Source organism: Sciurus vulgaris (assembly GCF_902686455.1).
Source record: "Sciurus vulgaris genome assembly, chromosome: 8".
Classification (NCBI taxonomy): Eukaryota; Metazoa; Chordata; class Mammalia; order Rodentia; family Sciuridae; genus Sciurus; species Sciurus vulgaris.
In genome coordinates this window covers 15,941,341-15,959,645 of record NC_136468.1, presented here as the reverse complement: position 1 = coordinate 15,959,645, position 18,305 = coordinate 15,941,341, and the positions used below count along the sequence as shown (strand labels likewise).

Sequence of the window (18,305 nt, the reverse complement as noted above, 5' to 3'; positions counted from 1 at the left end):
ATGGTTTGGGGGAGGCAGCCCCAGGGGGTACTTTACGGTATTTTTCGGATTTCTATTCTCCATGTGAGCTGGGCCTATATTGGCTGTCAGAGACGGGCAGTCTACAGATACAGCACACAGAGGATATTTCATGTGAGGGAGCAGGAGCTGACATCAGCATTACAATGGCAGCACAGACAATGTGCTTATTTACAGGCAGCTGGCCAGGGACACAATCCCTGGCAGGTGGTGAGAATAGCAACAAATTGACTTGGGGCTGAAGCACAAGTCCTATTGTTTCTAGGTTGGTCTCAGTAGGAGAGGAGGCCCCAAGCCCAGTGATACCAGAGCTCTTACTGAAGGAAACCAAGAGGGCTTTCTTCCATGAAAGTGAGCAGCCAGAAAACTGCAGGTGTCAGACCCTAGAGGTGGTCCTTAGAGAAGCCGAGGAGGGGCTGGCTCTGCCATCCTCACCTTGGAAGCCGGGGGGACACACGATGAGAGCTTGCTGGAAGGGGTCAGGCCGGGCGCAAATCTGGGCTGTTCCCGTCTGCAGGGGCATGCTCCGCTGGGCCACTGCAGCCATGGATGCCGCTGAGGGCTGGTAGAGTGTAGATTGGTAGTTTAGTATGGAGACTTCGGGATTGGCTAAGGAAAGAGTGGCACTGGTGGAGGTGGGAGCCTAAAGGAATGATGGGGATCAAACAAAAATAAACACAAATAAAAAACGAGGGCGGTGGTATGTTGGGAGACATGAGTCTAAATCAAATAAATGAACTCAAGGAAGAGCAAAACAACAAAACCAAGAGCAAAAAAAAGCAAAAGGTAGAGAGGAGCAGAAGTTTTGTTGAAAGCCTCAGGGCAAGGAAGGCAGGGAAGCTGCAGGAGAAACACCCCCCTTTGACTTTGACCACCATTTGTGTGGCCCAGGCCTAATACAAAGGAACATCTGTGCACCACATATCTAAGTACTGAAGAGTTAAAAGCTAGGCTGGAAAACTGTGATGAACTGTCTGCCCTTCCACTTTGACAAATACACCTTCCTAGCAACCTGGGCGACCAGGTTAGGGGAGGGAATTTGGATTCCTTGGATTTTGCCCTGGACCAAGGTGATGGGGTGGGGCTGGTGGGCAGCTGAACCCTGTTTTCTTTCTCCCTGCCTTGGTTCAATCCCACCAACTGGAGGGGCTTTGTGTGCATGTCTTATCCTCTAGTCCACACATCTAAGCTCTGCCCACACCCACTTCCCTTGGACCTGTGGTGTGGTCCACATAGAAGCCCCTAGGCGCTGAAGACCTTGGATCTGAGCATGGAAGCCCACACACCCACAGGTACACCAGAGTGGGGCTCTGCAAGGAGCCCTCCTGCTCAGTTCTAAGGGCACTACTGTTCACAGAGACCCTTAGATGGCTGCAGAGCACAGCGACTGGAAAGCTGTGTGCTGGAAACGCCCACAGGGGAGAAAGATTAGAGGCTGGCTCTCTTGTCTGAGCTCCATGCACTTGGGATTCAGTTACTATGGCTGGAGGCAGAGGCTGGTAAGTCCAGAGAATTTAAATGGAGGTGGTTTGACAAGTGCAAGCCATTGCAACGACGTCCTTTCTCTTTCAGAAAGAGATGTCATTAGAGATTGGACTTCTGTGAAGCCAGGCTACAGAAGGAAGACAACAGTAAACTGGGAATTCTCCAGCTTCTCCCCTTGGTGTTGTCACACTGGTCCTTCGGAAAGACAGGCAGAGGTTGCTGATGGCTGCAAGTTCAACATTGTCTACAGGAAGTTTTCCAGAAGTTTCAAGGACTAAGGAACGAAGAGGAAAAGAACCAGAAGGATATCTTGGACACATAATACACAGAGCATTTCAAGTGGAATGTGTATATATGTCAAATTTGATAAAAAAGACTACATCTCATTTTATGTTTTTTATATTTGGATTTTATGCTCAAGTTTTAGTGCAAAGCAAATTACTTTGCAAATCATTGCTAACTTCTATGGTGTGCACATCTGGCTTTCAGGGCACGTATTTTAAAACACGCACACGTGTTTGCACTGCCACATGGCCCACCTCTCTACCTCCAGGTCGTGGGGTGGACACGTGCGTACATGTGGCCAGCATTTGCAATCTTGTTACTGAGGACACGATCTGTGTTTCCTCTTTGTCCTCCCCACATCGCCCTCTCTCCTGAGATGGTGGCTTTTCCACAGACGCTTTCCCACTGTCTGCTGATACCTGGGCTCTCCTCGGCCATAGCCTGAGTGTCTCCCTGCTTGGGGCCTAGCACAGTGTCCTCTAGGTTTCCAAGCTTATGTCGGGCTATCTCACCCTCCAGTCATTGCTGCTCTGTCTCCTCAATGTCCCTGGAACCCACTAACTCTTTTCAGTTGCTTCTTTCTAGTGCCTGGGACCTATAGGGCCCTAACAGAAGAGGTCCTGGCCTCTACTTCTCCTCCTCCAATTTTTGGGCACACAGCCTAGATGGTTCTTTCCAAGACTCCCTTGAGTGTGTCAGCACCCTGCTCACAAATTCCCAATGACTACAGTACTAACACGCAGTACGTGCACCTTGGCCCGTTTCCCACACCGTGGCCAACCTTCCCCTTCCCTTCTGAGTGTTTCTTTCTTCACTCTCCATGCTCTGGGGGCAGGGCGGGTTAGTCTGTTCTTTGTTTCCGAGGCCACCATAAGCACAGGTCTTTGTCTCACACAGATCCTTGGACCCACAGGGGCCCTCCAAGTCCCTGAACTTCAGGACCTAGCCTGGGGCCTGTGCTCTATGGCGGAACCCTCCTGACTGTCAGCAGAGGCTCCTGTCCTTGCTCTCACCAGGACAGTGCAGCTGTCTGCCCAGCTCCTGTGGGTTTGCCTGGCAGTACTGTTGTCTCCAGACTGATGCCTCTGGGGAGGAGGGGCGGCTCCACCGGTGCCACCCTGCAGCCAGCAGTGGCTCTCTCCCACAGTTCTCCCACAGTCTTGTTTTCCCAGGCCCTGTGCATGTCCAATCTGCATTTGGATTTGTCTGTTTTTGCTTATAGCTTGTCTTGTCATGCAAACCACGGGATCCTTAGTGCTTGACTCTTCCAGCTCTTTGTAGATTCAAGAACAAGTGGAATTTTTATCCCAATATGGGCTCCAGTCCCCACTATGACCATTAGGCATGCGGAAGGTTTCCCTCAGTTTCTAATCCTGTGTAAGGATAAGATGAAGGAGCATGTCTGCGGGGACAGTGTTTTCTAATACTCTGTATCCTCAGTGGTTCTGAGAAAGGCAACTAGCCTGTCACCTGAGTGAAAAGAGCACAGAAAGGACCAAGGAGCTCTTGCAACTAACAAATGGAAAATAATAAGAAAATGCAAGTTTCCTGGTGACGTGGGCTTTTCAAAAATCGGAGAAATGATTCTTGAAAGCAGTATATGTTTAAATGGTCTGATGTGCAAAACAAAGGGGTCTGAGCTTGGTCTGTACACCCAAATTAAAACCCTTGGTAGATGGCTAGGTCCAAAGGAGTGTTAGAGAAGTGGCTGATCCGTAGAGTCAGACCACAAATATCCAAGACAAGACTCTTTATTCAATATGTTCCTTTTGGACAACCTAATGGTTTTAGGAAGTATTTTGTGAAGAAAGCCTTTTGGTTTTCAGAAAGTCAGTTTCCTTGAGAATTATAGCTTGGTGACCCCAATTCCTTAAGACATAAAGGATCATAGATTAGTGACCATATGGAAAAATGTCTGTTGACTAGTCTACTGGGCATGTTAAGGGGAACACGGAACTGTTTCGTAGCTCAATATCCTACTTCTGACAAAACTATGGATATAACTTATTGCCTCTTAGTATCTGAACCGGCAGAAAAACTTGAAGGAATTCATGTAGAAAGCAAGCCACCAGGAACACTAATGGACAAAGGGAGTCTTGTCAGATTTAGAGAGCAGATGCCACCTAGGAAAGACATTGAGGACTTTGGTGGGACTCATGTAGTGCTCCGTGTGCATGTGTATTTCAAGAGTACAGCTTCTGATGCCAGACGCTGATTTCCAAGCCCGTCGTGCATGCGCTAAGAAAGCAGCCTTGGGTAAGGGGAGAAATGCTCTGCCTCAGTTTCCTGCTGTCAAGTGGGAATGAAAGTATTTGTCTCACACTGTTGCTCAGAGGATTGAACTATGACCTGCTTAGAAGAGTCTGCAACATATAAATTCTCAATAAATGTTTACTATTAGTAATGCTATTATTTTATAACATTATCAGAGGAGGGAAAGCAGGCCTTACTGCTTAGGGCTAGGTATGTGCTGAGTAATTTTTTTCCTGATATATTAAAAAATAGGGCATAGTAGAATCCAATGCCAGGGAACAGAGATCCGGATCTCAGACTCCTACCTTTTGTGGGGCGTGACTCCCCTAACCGGATGCTTTAGGCCATGCATTTTACTACCTTGTTAGCCTATTCTACTTTATTCCAGGCCTCAGCCAGATCTGAAAGATCTCAGTGCTATAAAGAGGAGGGGTGTTTTTATTCTATAACTGCCTTTTTGTGAGAAATCCTTTTGGTTTTGTGGTTTTTGTGACACTCTTTGGCATGGTTATATTTGCTGTCATATTACAGATAAGATGGAATGACCTCCTGTGGTATGGTCAGGGACCTGAGGACCACAGTTCTGCAGCGGAGTAGAGATATCCATGGAAAGGATGGCCCAGTGGGGAGACTCACCTGACCTGACGCACGCACCTGAGGACCCTCCCCTGTACTCTCTTAGATTTTTTGGTAGGATGGGGTGGGCAGATGGCTGATGGGGATAGGAAATTTGGGACTAGGGAGTTAAGATCAGGTATCTTGATGAAGACTGATGGGAAAAACTCAAGGAGGCAATGAGAAAACCATGATGATATTCTGTCAAGAAGCTCACATCACCGTGGACACCTTAGCCTCAGAGCTGGGCTCCGGGCTGGGTGGGAATGTTCGTTTCTTTGATTCTAAGCATAAAAGAGAACTAGCTCTTTACCCTAAGGAGGGATTCGAGAACACTGATGGTCCCCAGGGGGCAGTAGAGTCCAGGTAGCCTCCTAGAATCTGGGCAGAGGGAGAGATAACAGGCTGAGAAATAAAGCAAAGCCTTAGTAAGCTAATGTGCCACAAGGTGGCCAGGAAAATGACTGAAAGAAGGGGTCAGGAGGGGACCTGTCAGTGAGTGGACAGCCAGCCAGGTGAAAGTATTTATTCTTCAGGTGTAGCACATTCACAGTCGTGTGTGTGTGTGTGTATGTGTGTGTGTGTGTGTGTGTGTGTGAGAGAGAGAGAGAGAGAGAGAGAGAGAGAGAGAGAGAGAGAGAGAGAGAGAGAGGGAGACAGAGCGAGAGAGAGACAGAAGGAACGAGTGAGCGCACAGACATACACAGAAACATCATTGTCATTACAGAGTGATATTAAGAAAACTCTAGAGACACTTCTTTGGGGGAATGGTAAGACTGGAAGATAAAGAATAAAAGTAGAGTCTTAGATTCTAAATGCTGCGGGAGCTAGGACTTGGAGATTATTCATTTAATAAATACTTCCTGAGTGTCATCTGTTTCAAGCACTCTACTAAGCTGCTGGATTCTGCCAATTTTTGGCAAAAAGGTTGGAAATCTGTGGAATTTCCTTAGTTTTCCAGTCCCTTTTAGTTCCAGCTGCTAGGATCCTGGTGACAGACTGATGAACTGTTTTTTTTCTTTTTTTTTTTTTTTCTCTCATGACTTGGAGAAAGGACAGGTTTTATCTTGAAAACAAAATCATGTGCAGCCAGTCGTGTGGGGATGGGGGAGGGACTCGAGTGCCTTCTAGTTCTAGAATTTCCTATCAGGCAGATGTCAGGCATAAAAGGGTCATGGCCTCTCCTCTCTCCATTCCCACCCTAGGGCAGAGGAAGGTGGGAACAGGTGGCATCTTAGAAGTCCCTCCAAGAGTTCTTTCCGGGACTCTTCAGTGGGGCTAGAAGCCAATAGAAAGAATGCCTAGGTATCTCAAAAGAAATCACCATGGCGGCAAATACTTCCTTAGGAGCTGAGTGACAACAGAGGGGTTCTGTCCCCTGACTGAATTTGGTGGGGAAATCTGAGTCCTGCTGCTCAGGAGGGCAGCCTGCCTGGTTCCCCTCTGGCCCCTGCTTACCTGGTTGTGGACAGTGGTCAGCTGGTTGTTGAAGGTCATGGTCAGGTTGGTAGAGGTGCTGGGGGCCACGTGCGTGATGAAAGGGGTCTTGCTCTGGTTCACTGTGTCATACATGTTCACCCGGCGTTTGCAGATCTCCATGTTTTGGAAACAAGATTTGACACTGTTCACATAAAAAGCAGAGGCAGACAGAGAGACAAGGGAACAGGGCGAGGGTCAGAGAGGATGAAGGGGAGAAAATGGAGAGCGATGATGAATCAACAACAACCTGCGAAACTTAAATTCACCCCAAACATCCTGATTTTTCATATAAAGCCTGTGCATTTGCGACCATTGCTGCTCCTCGGCGGGGATTTCCCACAGCCTTGCCACCCTTTCTCGCCTCCTGGAAGGGCAGGGGTTAGATATCGCAGTGCGCGTGACCGCTCCTGCTGCACTCCCCATAGCCGATCAGCCTCCAGTCTCCAGCCTCACTGCTTCATCTCCACTGTGTTTTCTGGCCCACAAACAAACGCATCAGCCCTCTGGAAACATTAAATAGCCTACAAAGTGCCTGTACCTGCCCCCAAAACCTGTGCGCCCCTTTCCTGGCTAGCCTGGGCCACCGGCACCATCTAGGGAATGGTCAAGGAACTCTCCAACCCAGTGCCAGGACCCATGGCTACTCTTTGTCCTCAACCTAATTGGGTATGTCATGAAAACAATAATGATACAAATAATAATAGTGCTGACACTTGCTGAGAGAAGTGGTAGGTGTTTGTAATCTCTCACTCAGTCCTACAACATCCACAAGATGGAGGTAGGATTAGCATTTCTACTGCACGAGGCCAAAGCCCAGGGAGGACAGGTAATTTGCCATACACAGGTAATTACCCCCCACCTATCTTCCTTCGTCCTCGTGTTTTTGTCTAATTCTCGCTCAGTTACATGAAATTCTAATTTCTCTTTCTTTTTCTTCCTCAATTGCATTGGTGAATCGAAACAAAACCCTAATTACAGACACCAGTATCAAGGAAAAAGAAGCCTCCAGTTGCCTTCACTGTTTCAGTTCCTGAAAATCCATCACGAAGCATCCTTCAGAGACTACATGCTGCTGCTCATTCACTTCGGGTCTTCATTTCCTTAAACTCTCTTTTGCTCACATGCAACATGCAGGATAAACTTCCATTTAATCTTCAATTTAAAATGTCTATTTTAATTAGAATGTAATCATTGAGTATAGGTAAGGCAATGGCTTTTTTACTATTTTAAGATTACAAATGTCCACTATTTCTGCATACTCTAGGTATATTATACTTTGGGCTAAGTGCTTCTTTGTGGGCTCTCCCAAAGCACCCTTTCCATAAAGATGCATTCCAAGTTTCAAAAATCTTAGACATGACTTAGAGAATCCTATAGCTAAGTTTATGATTACTTACACTAGCCATATAACTCATGCTAAACAAACATTTACTGATTGATGACCCTGGAGAGAAAAAGAAAACATTCCAAGGCTGAGGTTGTGGCTCAGTGGTAGAGCGCTTACCTAGCATGTGTGAGGCACTGGGTTCGATTCTCAGCACCACGTGTAAATAAATGAATAAAATAAAGGTTCATCAACATCCAACATTTTTTTTTAAAAAAGAAAACATATTCCATGATAACCAACAGCTAAAGTTATTGCTACTAATGCTGGCGATACCAAGGGGTTTGGAACATCTAGTAAGTTCCAAGCATGCTGCACGTGGAGGCTGAAGGTATAACAATGCACTTAGTATTCCTTCTTTTTGTTTTCTTTCTTCTTCTTCTTCTTCTCCTTCTCCTTCTCCTTCTTCTTCTTTTTTTTTTTTTTTTTTTTTTTTTTGGTACCAGGGATTGAACGCAGAGGTGCTTAACCACTGAATCACATCTGTAGCCCTTTTTCTGTTTTATTTTGAGATAGGGTCTTGGGAAGTTGCTTAGAACCTCACTGAGTTGCTTTGAACCTGTGATACTCCTGCCTCAGCCTTCCAAGTCACTAGGGTTACAGGTGTGCATCACTGTGCCTGGCACATTTTGTAATCTTTCTGGAACATATTTAAAGCTTTTAATGGTTTTGTGACAGTTCAGTACAAAGTTGACTTCTTCAGAATTTTCTAACTGAAATGATTTGCATTTTGTTTATCAGGATGAGGCAAGTACTCATACTTTGGGTTAGTTAAGAATAAGATGAACTCTGATATGGAGAAATGAGTGGCATCTCTTTCATCTAGTAATCCAGGTGTTGGGACACCTGTGACTGAGTCCCAATGTTGGGAGTTCATAGCAGGGTGGGCCTGGAGGTTTATTCTCACCCAGAGTTTGCCAGTCTTCCCAGAAAGTTCTGGGGAACCCTAGGGATTCAGCCTGCTCTCACGTAAGCCTATGTGTGCTCAAAGACTTGCTCATACTGCTGAGGCCCACATTCTGAGTTCTAAATTTTCAGTGCTCCTCAGTAAAACATTCTGATGAAAGTTCCTTCCAGAAGCCAGAGAAGGACAGGATGCCATTCCTTCAAGCTCCCTGCTTTATGGGGCTGGCTTCCTCACCAACTTGGTGCAGATGTCCCACACAGGGCTTTCTAAAGAACACTCTGCCTTTGTCTCCTGCCTGCTGCTATTTCCCATCATCCTTCTTTACCCCTGAACATAGAAAGATTGGCCTCCTGGGAGTCTTAGCCAGGAAGTCACCAAATTTGTCTTTTTTCTCATGTTACAGATGGCATCTCCTTGATTGACTCCTGCCACACCCAGAAATAGGGCAGATTCCCTGAAAAAAAAGAGTCCAGAAGAGTTGGTCCAGATTCCTTCTTTGTTACTGGAGCTTGGTTGTTTCAAAAGTGGCTCCGAATGAAAGAGGCACTGTCTGGTGGTTGCCATGCGGTTTGACTGGCTTTGCTGCCTGAGGAACAGAACTGACATAGGAAGCACCCACGGTGCCCTCCACTCACTGCTTGCAGTCTGGAAAGGGTTGTGTCCAGGTCGGAGACGCAGACAATCGGATTCTGGCCGTGACAGGGCCAGCCATGGCCTGCCAGCCTCTCTTCTCTCAGGCTCTTTCCAGTCTTCCCTTGCCCTCCAGATCTAAGAGAATCTGTTGCTCCTGTGTATCCTACTTCCTTGCAGACGCACAGGGATGTGATTCTTTCCTCTTTCCTTTCCCAAGTACCTGAGGGTGGAGGGCTGATATTCCCCATTTCCCATCCACCAAGGACCCCCTGTCCTGCTCATTCACCCAGGCCTTTGCCACTGGCTCTTCCTCTCCAAGTCATTCCCTGCCCACCCAGGAAGGCTCCAGAGGCTGCACTGATGACTCTGAACACCCTGGCTTCTCTGTTGCTTCTCATCTCAGTAACCTTGTCCTCAATCCCATCATATATTTTCTGGGCTGCCAGACCTGAAACTGTTCCACTTCCCCAAATCACAAACTCAGACATTCTGTTCCTTAGTCACATTCTCTACCATCCAGCTCGCTCGGCTATTACCAAGATAACTTCTTGGAGTTGATCAGGACGCCTCGTTCCTTGGGATGACCCTTCATCTTCATGTGCCCTTCAGCGTAGGCTCCAGTGGCTGACCTTTTGGATTACAACCACTGTATTGCCCACATCAACTTCCTCATCAATCTGTCTTTTCTCTTGTCAGTCTGGCAACATTCAACCCAGATACATCTAACCATCTGTTGTCTTTGTGCCTTCTCCTGGGGAGGTTGGTCACACCATTCACTCTCCGGGTCCAGCTTCAGATGTCTACGATCCTACCATGCTCTGCTCAGTTTGCTGGAACCTTCTGCTCCGGACACTAAACTTTCTATCTTTCTCAAGCCACCAGCCACCTTGTTCTAGACACACAACCTTGCCATCTACTTCAGAGAGACAGGAACTCTCTCAGCTTTCCTCCACTAAGCCAGCATTCCTGCCAACACCCACAGCCCCCTTGTCTGCCATCCTTGGGTGACACTGGCCCACCTCCGCCTGTGTCCTAACCCAGCCCTGTCTACTGTCTCAGTAAACTGACCCTGAGCATCCCTTTCCTCTAATTTCTCATTTGCCACCAGATTCTTCCCATCAGAATTTAAACTTGCTCAAGTCTTCTCCATCTTCAAAATGGCGTTCCCTGCTTCCCTGGGCACCCCTTGAATTCTCCCCACCCCTTTCACAGCCTCACTTCTTGAGAGGCTGCTATTTCTCTGCCTCTCACCGGATCTTTCAACCTGCTAAATGACGTTTTGCTTCCACCACGGCATGGAAAGGGCTGTCACCAAGCTACCAATGACCTTCGGGTTATAAGATGTGATAGACATTTTTTCTAGACTGTTGTGCAGCAGCAGAGAGACCTGTGTTCAAGACAGACTTAACCAGCCATTCCCCTGCTTCAAGGTCCTTGATGTTCCATTGCTCTTTGGATAAAGACCCAAATCCTCACCACGCAGGGCTTGCCCTTGTGGCCTTGGTATCTCACCGGCTGTGCCCCTAGTCCGGGGCTCGGTCCTCCGCAAGCTGGAGTGCCCACACAGACAGTGCCCTGCCTGCCCATGCACATTCTCTTCCTCACCTTCAGGAGGGACTACCTCAGGTCTTCCTGGCCTGACCTTGTCATATGTGCACATAGCACCCCTCCCTTTCCTGATGGCGGCCTGGGGATTTGGGCCACTTGTCTTTCTCCTGCAGACAGTAACCTCGGTGGGCACGGCCATCTGCTCTGTTCCCCACTTGCCCCAGTTCCTGGTACAGTAAATGAACAAATCCAAGTACAAACTGGACTGGGTCTGCTCCAGGATGGCTTTGGGAGTAAACCTGGGTGCTGAAACTAGTTTTGTTCTTGGGCCCTGCCCTTCTGGTCCTGCCCTCCCTGCAGAGACACCTGAGTCTGCTTCATCTGACCCCAGGCTCTTCCATGCTCTGTTGTTCCCTCTTTTTTGGTATCAAGCAAACAAACAGCAGCCAGGGGTTCTGATCCGGCCCCCATGTTTCTGTAAAGGTTTTATGAGAACACAGTCTCATGAGTTCGTTTACATGTTGTGCTGTTGCTTTCATCTATAAAGATGGAGCTGGGTAGCTGCAGCAGAAACCAGATGGCAACAGAGCCTAAAATATTCACTACCTAGGCCGTTAAGAAAAAGAATCATTCCCTGGATAGAGCATCAAGCAGGACACCTACTGTGTGCTATGGGGAAAATCGAGTAGGTGTGTCATGGTGACGAAGGGGTGGTTCAGGGTTTCGATTGGAGTGATTCTCTTATCAGCATCTATGGTCAGCATCTTCTTCAACAGGTCAATGAACTCCCGCCGGTCTGCCTTCTCCACCAACATGTCACTCCCTTCCAAATCTGTCGTCATGTTCACCTGGAAGCAAGCAAGACAGGTGACCAAGGGCCCAGAGAGCCTTGACTCTCCCATCTCTCCTTACTCTGTCCTGTCCCGCCTCCTGATCTCTCAAGCCCCCTTCCCGGCCCACAGAGGCCACCTCTGCCCCTGTGGAAGCCACACCTGCAGGCTGCCATGGCCCCCAGGATGTGGCTTTGCTCTCTGCAGGAGGAGGGCAGGTTCTGGGAAGGGGCAAGGGGGAGGTGGCACTTGCAAACACATCTCAGTGACAGGACAGAAACTGCTACTGCTTTAATCAGCTAAGTCAAAATGTGGTTCTCATCACACCTCATTAAAAATAACTCATGATGAAAGAGTTCTGGAGACTGGTTGCATAACAGTGTGAATGCACCTAATTCCACCGAACTGCACGTATAAGAAAGGCTAAGATGGTAAATTTTATGTTCCATGTTTTACGACAATTAAAAGAAAAAAGAATCACAATGAAGCAGTAGAAAAAGATGCAAAACAGGTTTATTTGATCTTCAGAAGGAACTGGCAGGGCCCAAGTGCCCTCTTCCTCCTTCTGCAGTAGGCCATCCTTCTCATGGCTCCCTGAGTTGGGACCAGAATTATTTTGGTCTCCGTGTTCACTGTGGTCACCTCTGGCCGAGGCAGGCAGGGTATCTGAACAGAGGGTTTTTCTTCCAAGAGAAAGTCTATACTGGGATGGCCTTTAAAAGGCTTGTTTTGTGGCACTTTCTATTTTTTCCAAGGCATGCTCTGGAAAGCAATTTCAGTTTTCTTAGACAATCTAAGCCACTAATCAACTGACAAGTGTGCTTTACTCAGAATTCGGGTTTTTGGTTACACTCATCTGCAGTAAGAGGTGTGCTAAGTGTTTATTGGACTGTAGCTTTATTTCTCATTGCTTCAAAGAAAAACTCACTTTGGGTTGCCCTGATTTTAGACTAGTCTTCACACTAAAAATAGCTGAAGTTTTATGGGGCCGGGGGTGTGGCTCAGTGGTAGAGCACTTGCCTGGCACATGTGAGCCACTGGGTTCGATCCTCAGCACCACATAAAAATAAATAAATAAAACAAAGGTATTGTGTCCATCTATGACTAAAAAAAAAAAAAAATTAAAAAAATAGCCGAAGTTCTAGAATTTTCTCTGGGGCACAAAGTTAAGAGTCTGTGGTCCCTGCTAGAGAGCTGAGAGAGACTGAGGGGATATAACCAAGGCAGATGTAACCAAGTTAAGATGAGGTCACAGTGGATTTGGGAGAGCTCTAAGTCAATGACTCTGTCTTTATAGGAGGAGAGTTCTCAAAGCTGAGCCATAGAGATGACCCAGGGAGAAGGTCACGTGAGGGAGGAGGCAGGGATTAGAGTGACACAGCTGGCAGGCAAGGGACACTGAGGATGCCAGAGCCACCAGAAGCTGGCAGAGACATGGCCGGTTTTCCCGAGGGCCTTCAGAAGGAACACAGCCCTGCAGATACCTTCGCTATACACTTAGCCTCCAGAGCTGTTGGAGAATACATGTCTGCTGTCTTAAGTCACTGGTTTGTCATGTCTTGTCATGGTGGCCCTAGGAAACTGATACAGTAAATCACAGGCATTAAACCCAAATGCACTAATGGGCTAGAATTCCTCTCATGAAAACACTGTCAGATTGGTCAGTAAAACAGAAGCCAATAAACTAAAGCTATTTTTAAGGGGCTGGTGTAAGGTTTTAAAAATATTCCACAAACCAAATGGCATTCTTACTAAGGCTGGCACATAATTTTTTGGGCTCAAAGTCAATGACCACAGCTGGCTAATGTGGTTTCTACCCAGTTCTCTGTTACCCTGGCAGAAGTCTTGCTGCATGAGGTTTGCAAAGGGCTTACACTACACATTCATCCACGGCGCTTACCTGGGCCATATCATCTAAACAGTTGAAAATGTACTTTCTTGCTTCTTTTGACTTAATCCCCGTCTCTGCTTCATGGTCATCTGGTGTCTATCAAGAGAGGCAAAAGCTGATTGGTAACGTGACTTATCTCCTAGTCACTCAGTCTCAAACACTTGAGCTCTCGCTTCTCACAGAGGGTCCTTCCCACCCGGTGAGAAGGAGGCTTGGAGTCTTCTTAAAGTGACCTGCATGCTAATTCCTCTCTCCACACCAACTCGTCCTTCTTTTTTTCCATGAACACCTGCCTACATTCATGGCCTGCTCTGAATCAGCTATGAAGTATTCTAAGATGAGGTTGATCTGCCATGTTCCTGACTGCCCTGCAGCCTTTCCTAAGTTTAAGGTAGGAGTCTATGTAGGGAGGCAGGAGCCCCCTTTCCAACACACTTAAATTTCTTTTTTTCTGTGTAACCAGTCCTTATATACAAAGCTCTCACAGATGTTCTTTCACAGCACATTAACCCATGGAGTGGTCTTCACAGCCTCAGTAAGTAGAATGATTGCTGTCCCCACTTTTCAGACAAGGAAACAGGAATGGGAAGCCTAAGGAACTTGCCAAGAGCCTCTGGCCGGCAGGTGGCAGGTGGCTCCAGAACCATGTTCTGTGCTGCCTGGGCAGGGGCACAGACATCCACTGCTCCCATTGGCTGGGAAACTGCTGTTTCCAACTGTCATGAGGTTTGGGACCTGGAGGACAGAGATGATTAATCCCCAGCATCTCACTCGAGACAGCACGCCTGAATCAGCTGACCCCTGGGAACAGCTGGACGTGTGGGACGAGGCCCTGCCTCCCTCCTGGCTGGCCCTCCTCCACCTGAGGGCTTCCATTGGACCTGACCTTGACACTCACCCTCACAGTGGCCAAATGGTCTGAGAGTGCCTGCTTAGTTTCCAACCTTCTTTTCTCGATCTTCTGTGACTATTTGCTACACGTTATTTTTAAACTATATTAGAATCTGGTGGTGGTTTCTGCCAAAAAATCACCCACCCACCCTCCTGCAAAAAAAGAAACACCTAAAATGAATATAAAACATATTTAGGACTTTTATTATTTTCTCCTTCCCAGGAAAATACATTAATTTGAATTACTAGGCACAGATCAGAGTGAAAGCAAAATGTTTCCATTTGTGTAAACCCTGAAGAACTTGCGGTGTGCCCCAGTGCACGGTGCCACCTGCAGACCTGCTGAGGTTTCCTTTGCCTGGAGGACCCTCCCCTCACTTTGTATTGTGCAGACCCCTCTGTGTCCTTTGGGGTCCAGTTCAAAGGCTCTTTCCTAAGTACTAGTTCTCAAGGTCATGGGTCAGAGCTCTCTCTACATGATCCTGGCTCCTTCTGGACTGTGAGCTCCTCAAGGGCAAGGTGTAGCTCATTTCCCTCCCCAGTAGGAATCAGTCCTCAAGGCTCATCAGGGGAAATCCTGGGGGTTGAAAACGATCTTATCTGGGGGCTCAAGCCTCTCAGGCATCAGTGAGCCCAGAGGAAAGGTGCTTTTGAACTTTCAAGTTCGGTTACACTATGTATTAACAACCACACCCCGCACCCCCATTTTGCTCGCCAAATTAAAGTGAGACCTGGGATCAACCTGCTAATGTCAAAAGCTACCCAGTAATGGAGCTGTGCCCTCCTCCCTTGAGAGTTGGGCCACAGGCGAGGAGGGGAATGCTCTTCCTACCTTCAGCCTCCACAAAGGATACGGCGAGTCTGTGTCACGGTTGAAAAACCTAGTTGTCTTTGTCCCTGCGCTTAATAAATATTCAGCTGGCAAACCCTGTGTTTGTGAAATATACCGAATCTGCAAGAAAGGACGAGAAGGGGGTCAGGGCTTTTCTTGTCACTGTACATATGGCATACTCATGGCTCTTGTGACTTTGAAAAAAATGGAAATGACAGTTTTATACAGAGAGAAGGAGGAAAAGAGAACAAAAATAGCAAGGTTAAAGGAAGCAAGTTTTGGGGGACAGTAAGTGAGCCCATGATGGCATCCATAGGTTGAGTTAGGAATGAAATGCTAATCCAGGATATTTTTCAGTGGGGAATGAGGTCCTGCTGTGAATACCTGTGTCATTGGGACCCACCTGATCATACTCGGAAGCTCCCGGATACAATGGCCAACCCAGGAACAGCTCTGCAATGACACAGCCCAGGGACCACATATCAATCGCCTCGCAAAATGGTAAACCAAGGATGATCTCAGGGGCCCTGGAAAGGAAGAACGGAAGAAGCCATTAGCAGCGTGGAAATGTATGCAACCTGGGGGCAGGGGGGCAGGAAACAGGAATGGGAAGCCTAAGGAACTTGCCAAGAGCCTCTGGCCGGCAGGTGGACTACGACTGCCTGCCTGCAGAGGGCCTGGGCTGCCCAGGAGAGGTGGTGTGGCACAGTGGCCTGTCTGCTCTCGGGCCTGGTCCTCCAGTCCGAGGAGGATGCGGTGAGCCGGCTGGCTTGGTGTAGAGGTAGGCGGGTGCCTGGGAGCACACCTGTCGATCTCACTACCTACACGCCAACCAGATGGACCAATGACCACCTGAGAGGTTCTAGGGAGTTGGCTTTTTTTGTTTTGCTTTGTTTTTTGCGGTGCTGGGGATTGAACCCTGGGCTTTGTGCTTGCGAGGCAAGCACTCTACCAACTGAGCTATATTCCCAGCCCAGGGGTCGGCTTTTATAACTAAAGATCTGGGAATCTTCAGAGGATGCCTGGTTTTTACAAGGAATTCTGACATACAAATATTCTATTTTTAAGAAGATGTAAAACAATTTGCTCCCACCAAAACAACGGGATTAAGTCCAATATCCATTCACACCAGTGATTCTGTTCTTAGGGATCTGGCTCACATTTTCCCAAGGAAACATTACTATTTTATTTTCATTAGCTTCTTCAAAGTTAATCTCAGTAGAAGATCTCTCATGTTACAATCATCGTTCCCTGCTCATGAATACGTCATCTAGGAATCACCCAGAATTCCACTGGAAAGTACCAACAACCCATTCCTGATTAGAGGAGCCAATGACTCCTCACACAACAGACAAGGTCACATATTGGAGATTTCAAAGGAAACCAGAAAACTGTACATGACATTGGTAATCAAAACCAGGGAGCACAGAGCACACCCTCTCTTCTGAGCATCTGTCATAACTCAGTGGGGGTATGTCTTGGAGAAACCTAGCCTCACAGTCTGACATGTGAATGCAGCTCATATTTTTTGGAACCGTGGCCTAAGGCGCTGTGTGACAATAAAATGCATCGGCCCTGCTGCTGCTCTCTCCCTGTGTTTCCCACTGGGTACGGCTAAGCTGGGAGGCTGCTCTGCTCCGCTTTAGCAACCAGGAGTGGAGGCCAGGCCAGGAGCATCCTCCACTTGGCCACCTCTCGCCCACCTGGCAGGAGGGGCATCAGACAGCCTCCACTGGCCTCTGATCTTCTGGTTGAATTTTCTCTACTCAAAAAGCAGGCATCGCCTCTCCCATTTAAATTCGCTCTTATTGCTCATTTCTTTTCTCTAGAAAATAGTATTTAAAAAAAACTAAAATATCTTGTTACAAAGTCTTGAATTTTCAGATGCACAAAGGAATTGGTCATGGTGTTCTGGAGTCACCCCACCATCAGCCTGGGCAGTAAGGAGGATATTATGACTTGGATGCTGAATGTCCCCCACAGGCCCCATGTGGTACCTGGGGTGGTGCTACTGGAAGGTTGTGGAACCTTTGGGAGGTGGGGCCTACTGAGAGATCCTTGGGTCATTGGGAGCATGTCCTTTAAGGGGACCGAGGGACTCCAACCCCTTTCTCTTTCCTTTTTGCTCAGCTCATGTTGGCAATGAGTTGGCTCTGTCATGTTCTCTCCCCCACCAGGATGTGCTCCTCACCACAGGCCCAAAGCAATGGGGCCAACCGACCATGAACTGGAAACTTCAAACTGTGAACCAAAATAACCATTTCATTTTTTAAGTCAATTACCTCAGGTATTTCATTATAGTGATGGAAACCTGACAAACAGAGTCACTGCTGGGAGGGCAGGAAGCACATTGCTCCGGTACTGCTATTTAACAGGCCTTCCATTGTCCCTGTCCCCTCACTCTCTCTGAGCCTTTGCTTCCTTCAGTCCATTTGTGACCAATGTCTCTGAGCCCTGGAGACTGCTCCCGCCCTCTGGCCCCAAGGGCTAGGGTTGCCTGTCGTGGCTCCATGATGAATCCCTGCTGCAGACCCTTGTTTCATGCAGCCTCAGTCTCAGCACCTGCCAGGACACCTGTGTCCCATGTGCCCCCACTCCAGGGCTCCCAGAGTCACTCTCTTAGTGTGGAACTGATGAGATTATAGCTAGATCACCTCTAGTGGTGACTCTAGGGATGAATTCAGTCTACTTAAACAATCACATACCTTAGAAAAGAAAGGAATGTCTGCAAGGAACACTGCGTTCTGCGCCTCCCTGTTCTAGAGCGTAGCGTGCCCCTGCCTCCTGTCACGCGTGGCTTTGGCCTGGGCTGCCTTCCATGGGCTGCCTGCTGTGGCACTGGTATTCAGATGTGTGCCACCCCATCCCCCAGGCCCAGCCTGAGGAAGGAGGCAGGTTAGTTCCCAGGGGTCTTCTAGGTACTTCCCTTCTTATCAGTTAGCCAGTGGGTTCTTGCAGCCCCAAGGCCGGTGAGGCTGCTTCTCACCTGTGGACACCTCACCTTCCAGATCCTGTCCCCTGGTGCCATGCACAGCAGAATCCAACAACTGAGACTGTCACTCGCATGCTGGTGATGTTCTTTGGCAAGAAACATAAGTCGCAGGTTTTGACAACTGACATTACATGAGCAGAGCCTGAGAAAATTGCTTAGTCTACCAAGAAATGAGAAGGCAGCCGCTTGTGGTACCAGGATGCGGACACACGGAGACATGTTTCTCCTGCTCTGACCTAAAGAATAAATGCTTGAGCATCGG

At 47.9% G+C, this 18,305-nt stretch overlaps 1 protein-coding gene across 2 annotated transcripts in view; it reads right to left on the bottom strand.

Annotated features, from left to right (window-relative positions):
- HIPK2 (homeodomain interacting protein kinase 2) overlaps positions 1-18,305 on the bottom strand; it is a 172,057-nt gene that overhangs the window by 33,175 nt on the left and 120,577 nt on the right. The window contains exons 3-8 of one of the 2 annotated variants that reach the window (XM_079150093.1): positions 15,455-15,578; positions 15,052-15,171; positions 13,338-13,424; positions 11,271-11,455; positions 6,115-6,277; positions 454-661 (exon numbers count right to left, since the gene is read on the bottom strand). In XM_079150093.1, the coding sequence (XP_079006219.1) occupies positions 454-661; positions 6,115-6,277; positions 11,271-11,455; positions 13,338-13,424; positions 15,052-15,171; positions 15,455-15,578 (887 nt within the window). The remainder of the gene's footprint in view (positions 1-453; positions 662-6,114; positions 6,278-11,270; positions 11,456-13,337; positions 13,425-15,051; positions 15,172-15,454; positions 15,579-18,305) is intronic. The other variant, XM_079150094.1, reaches the window with a different exon arrangement.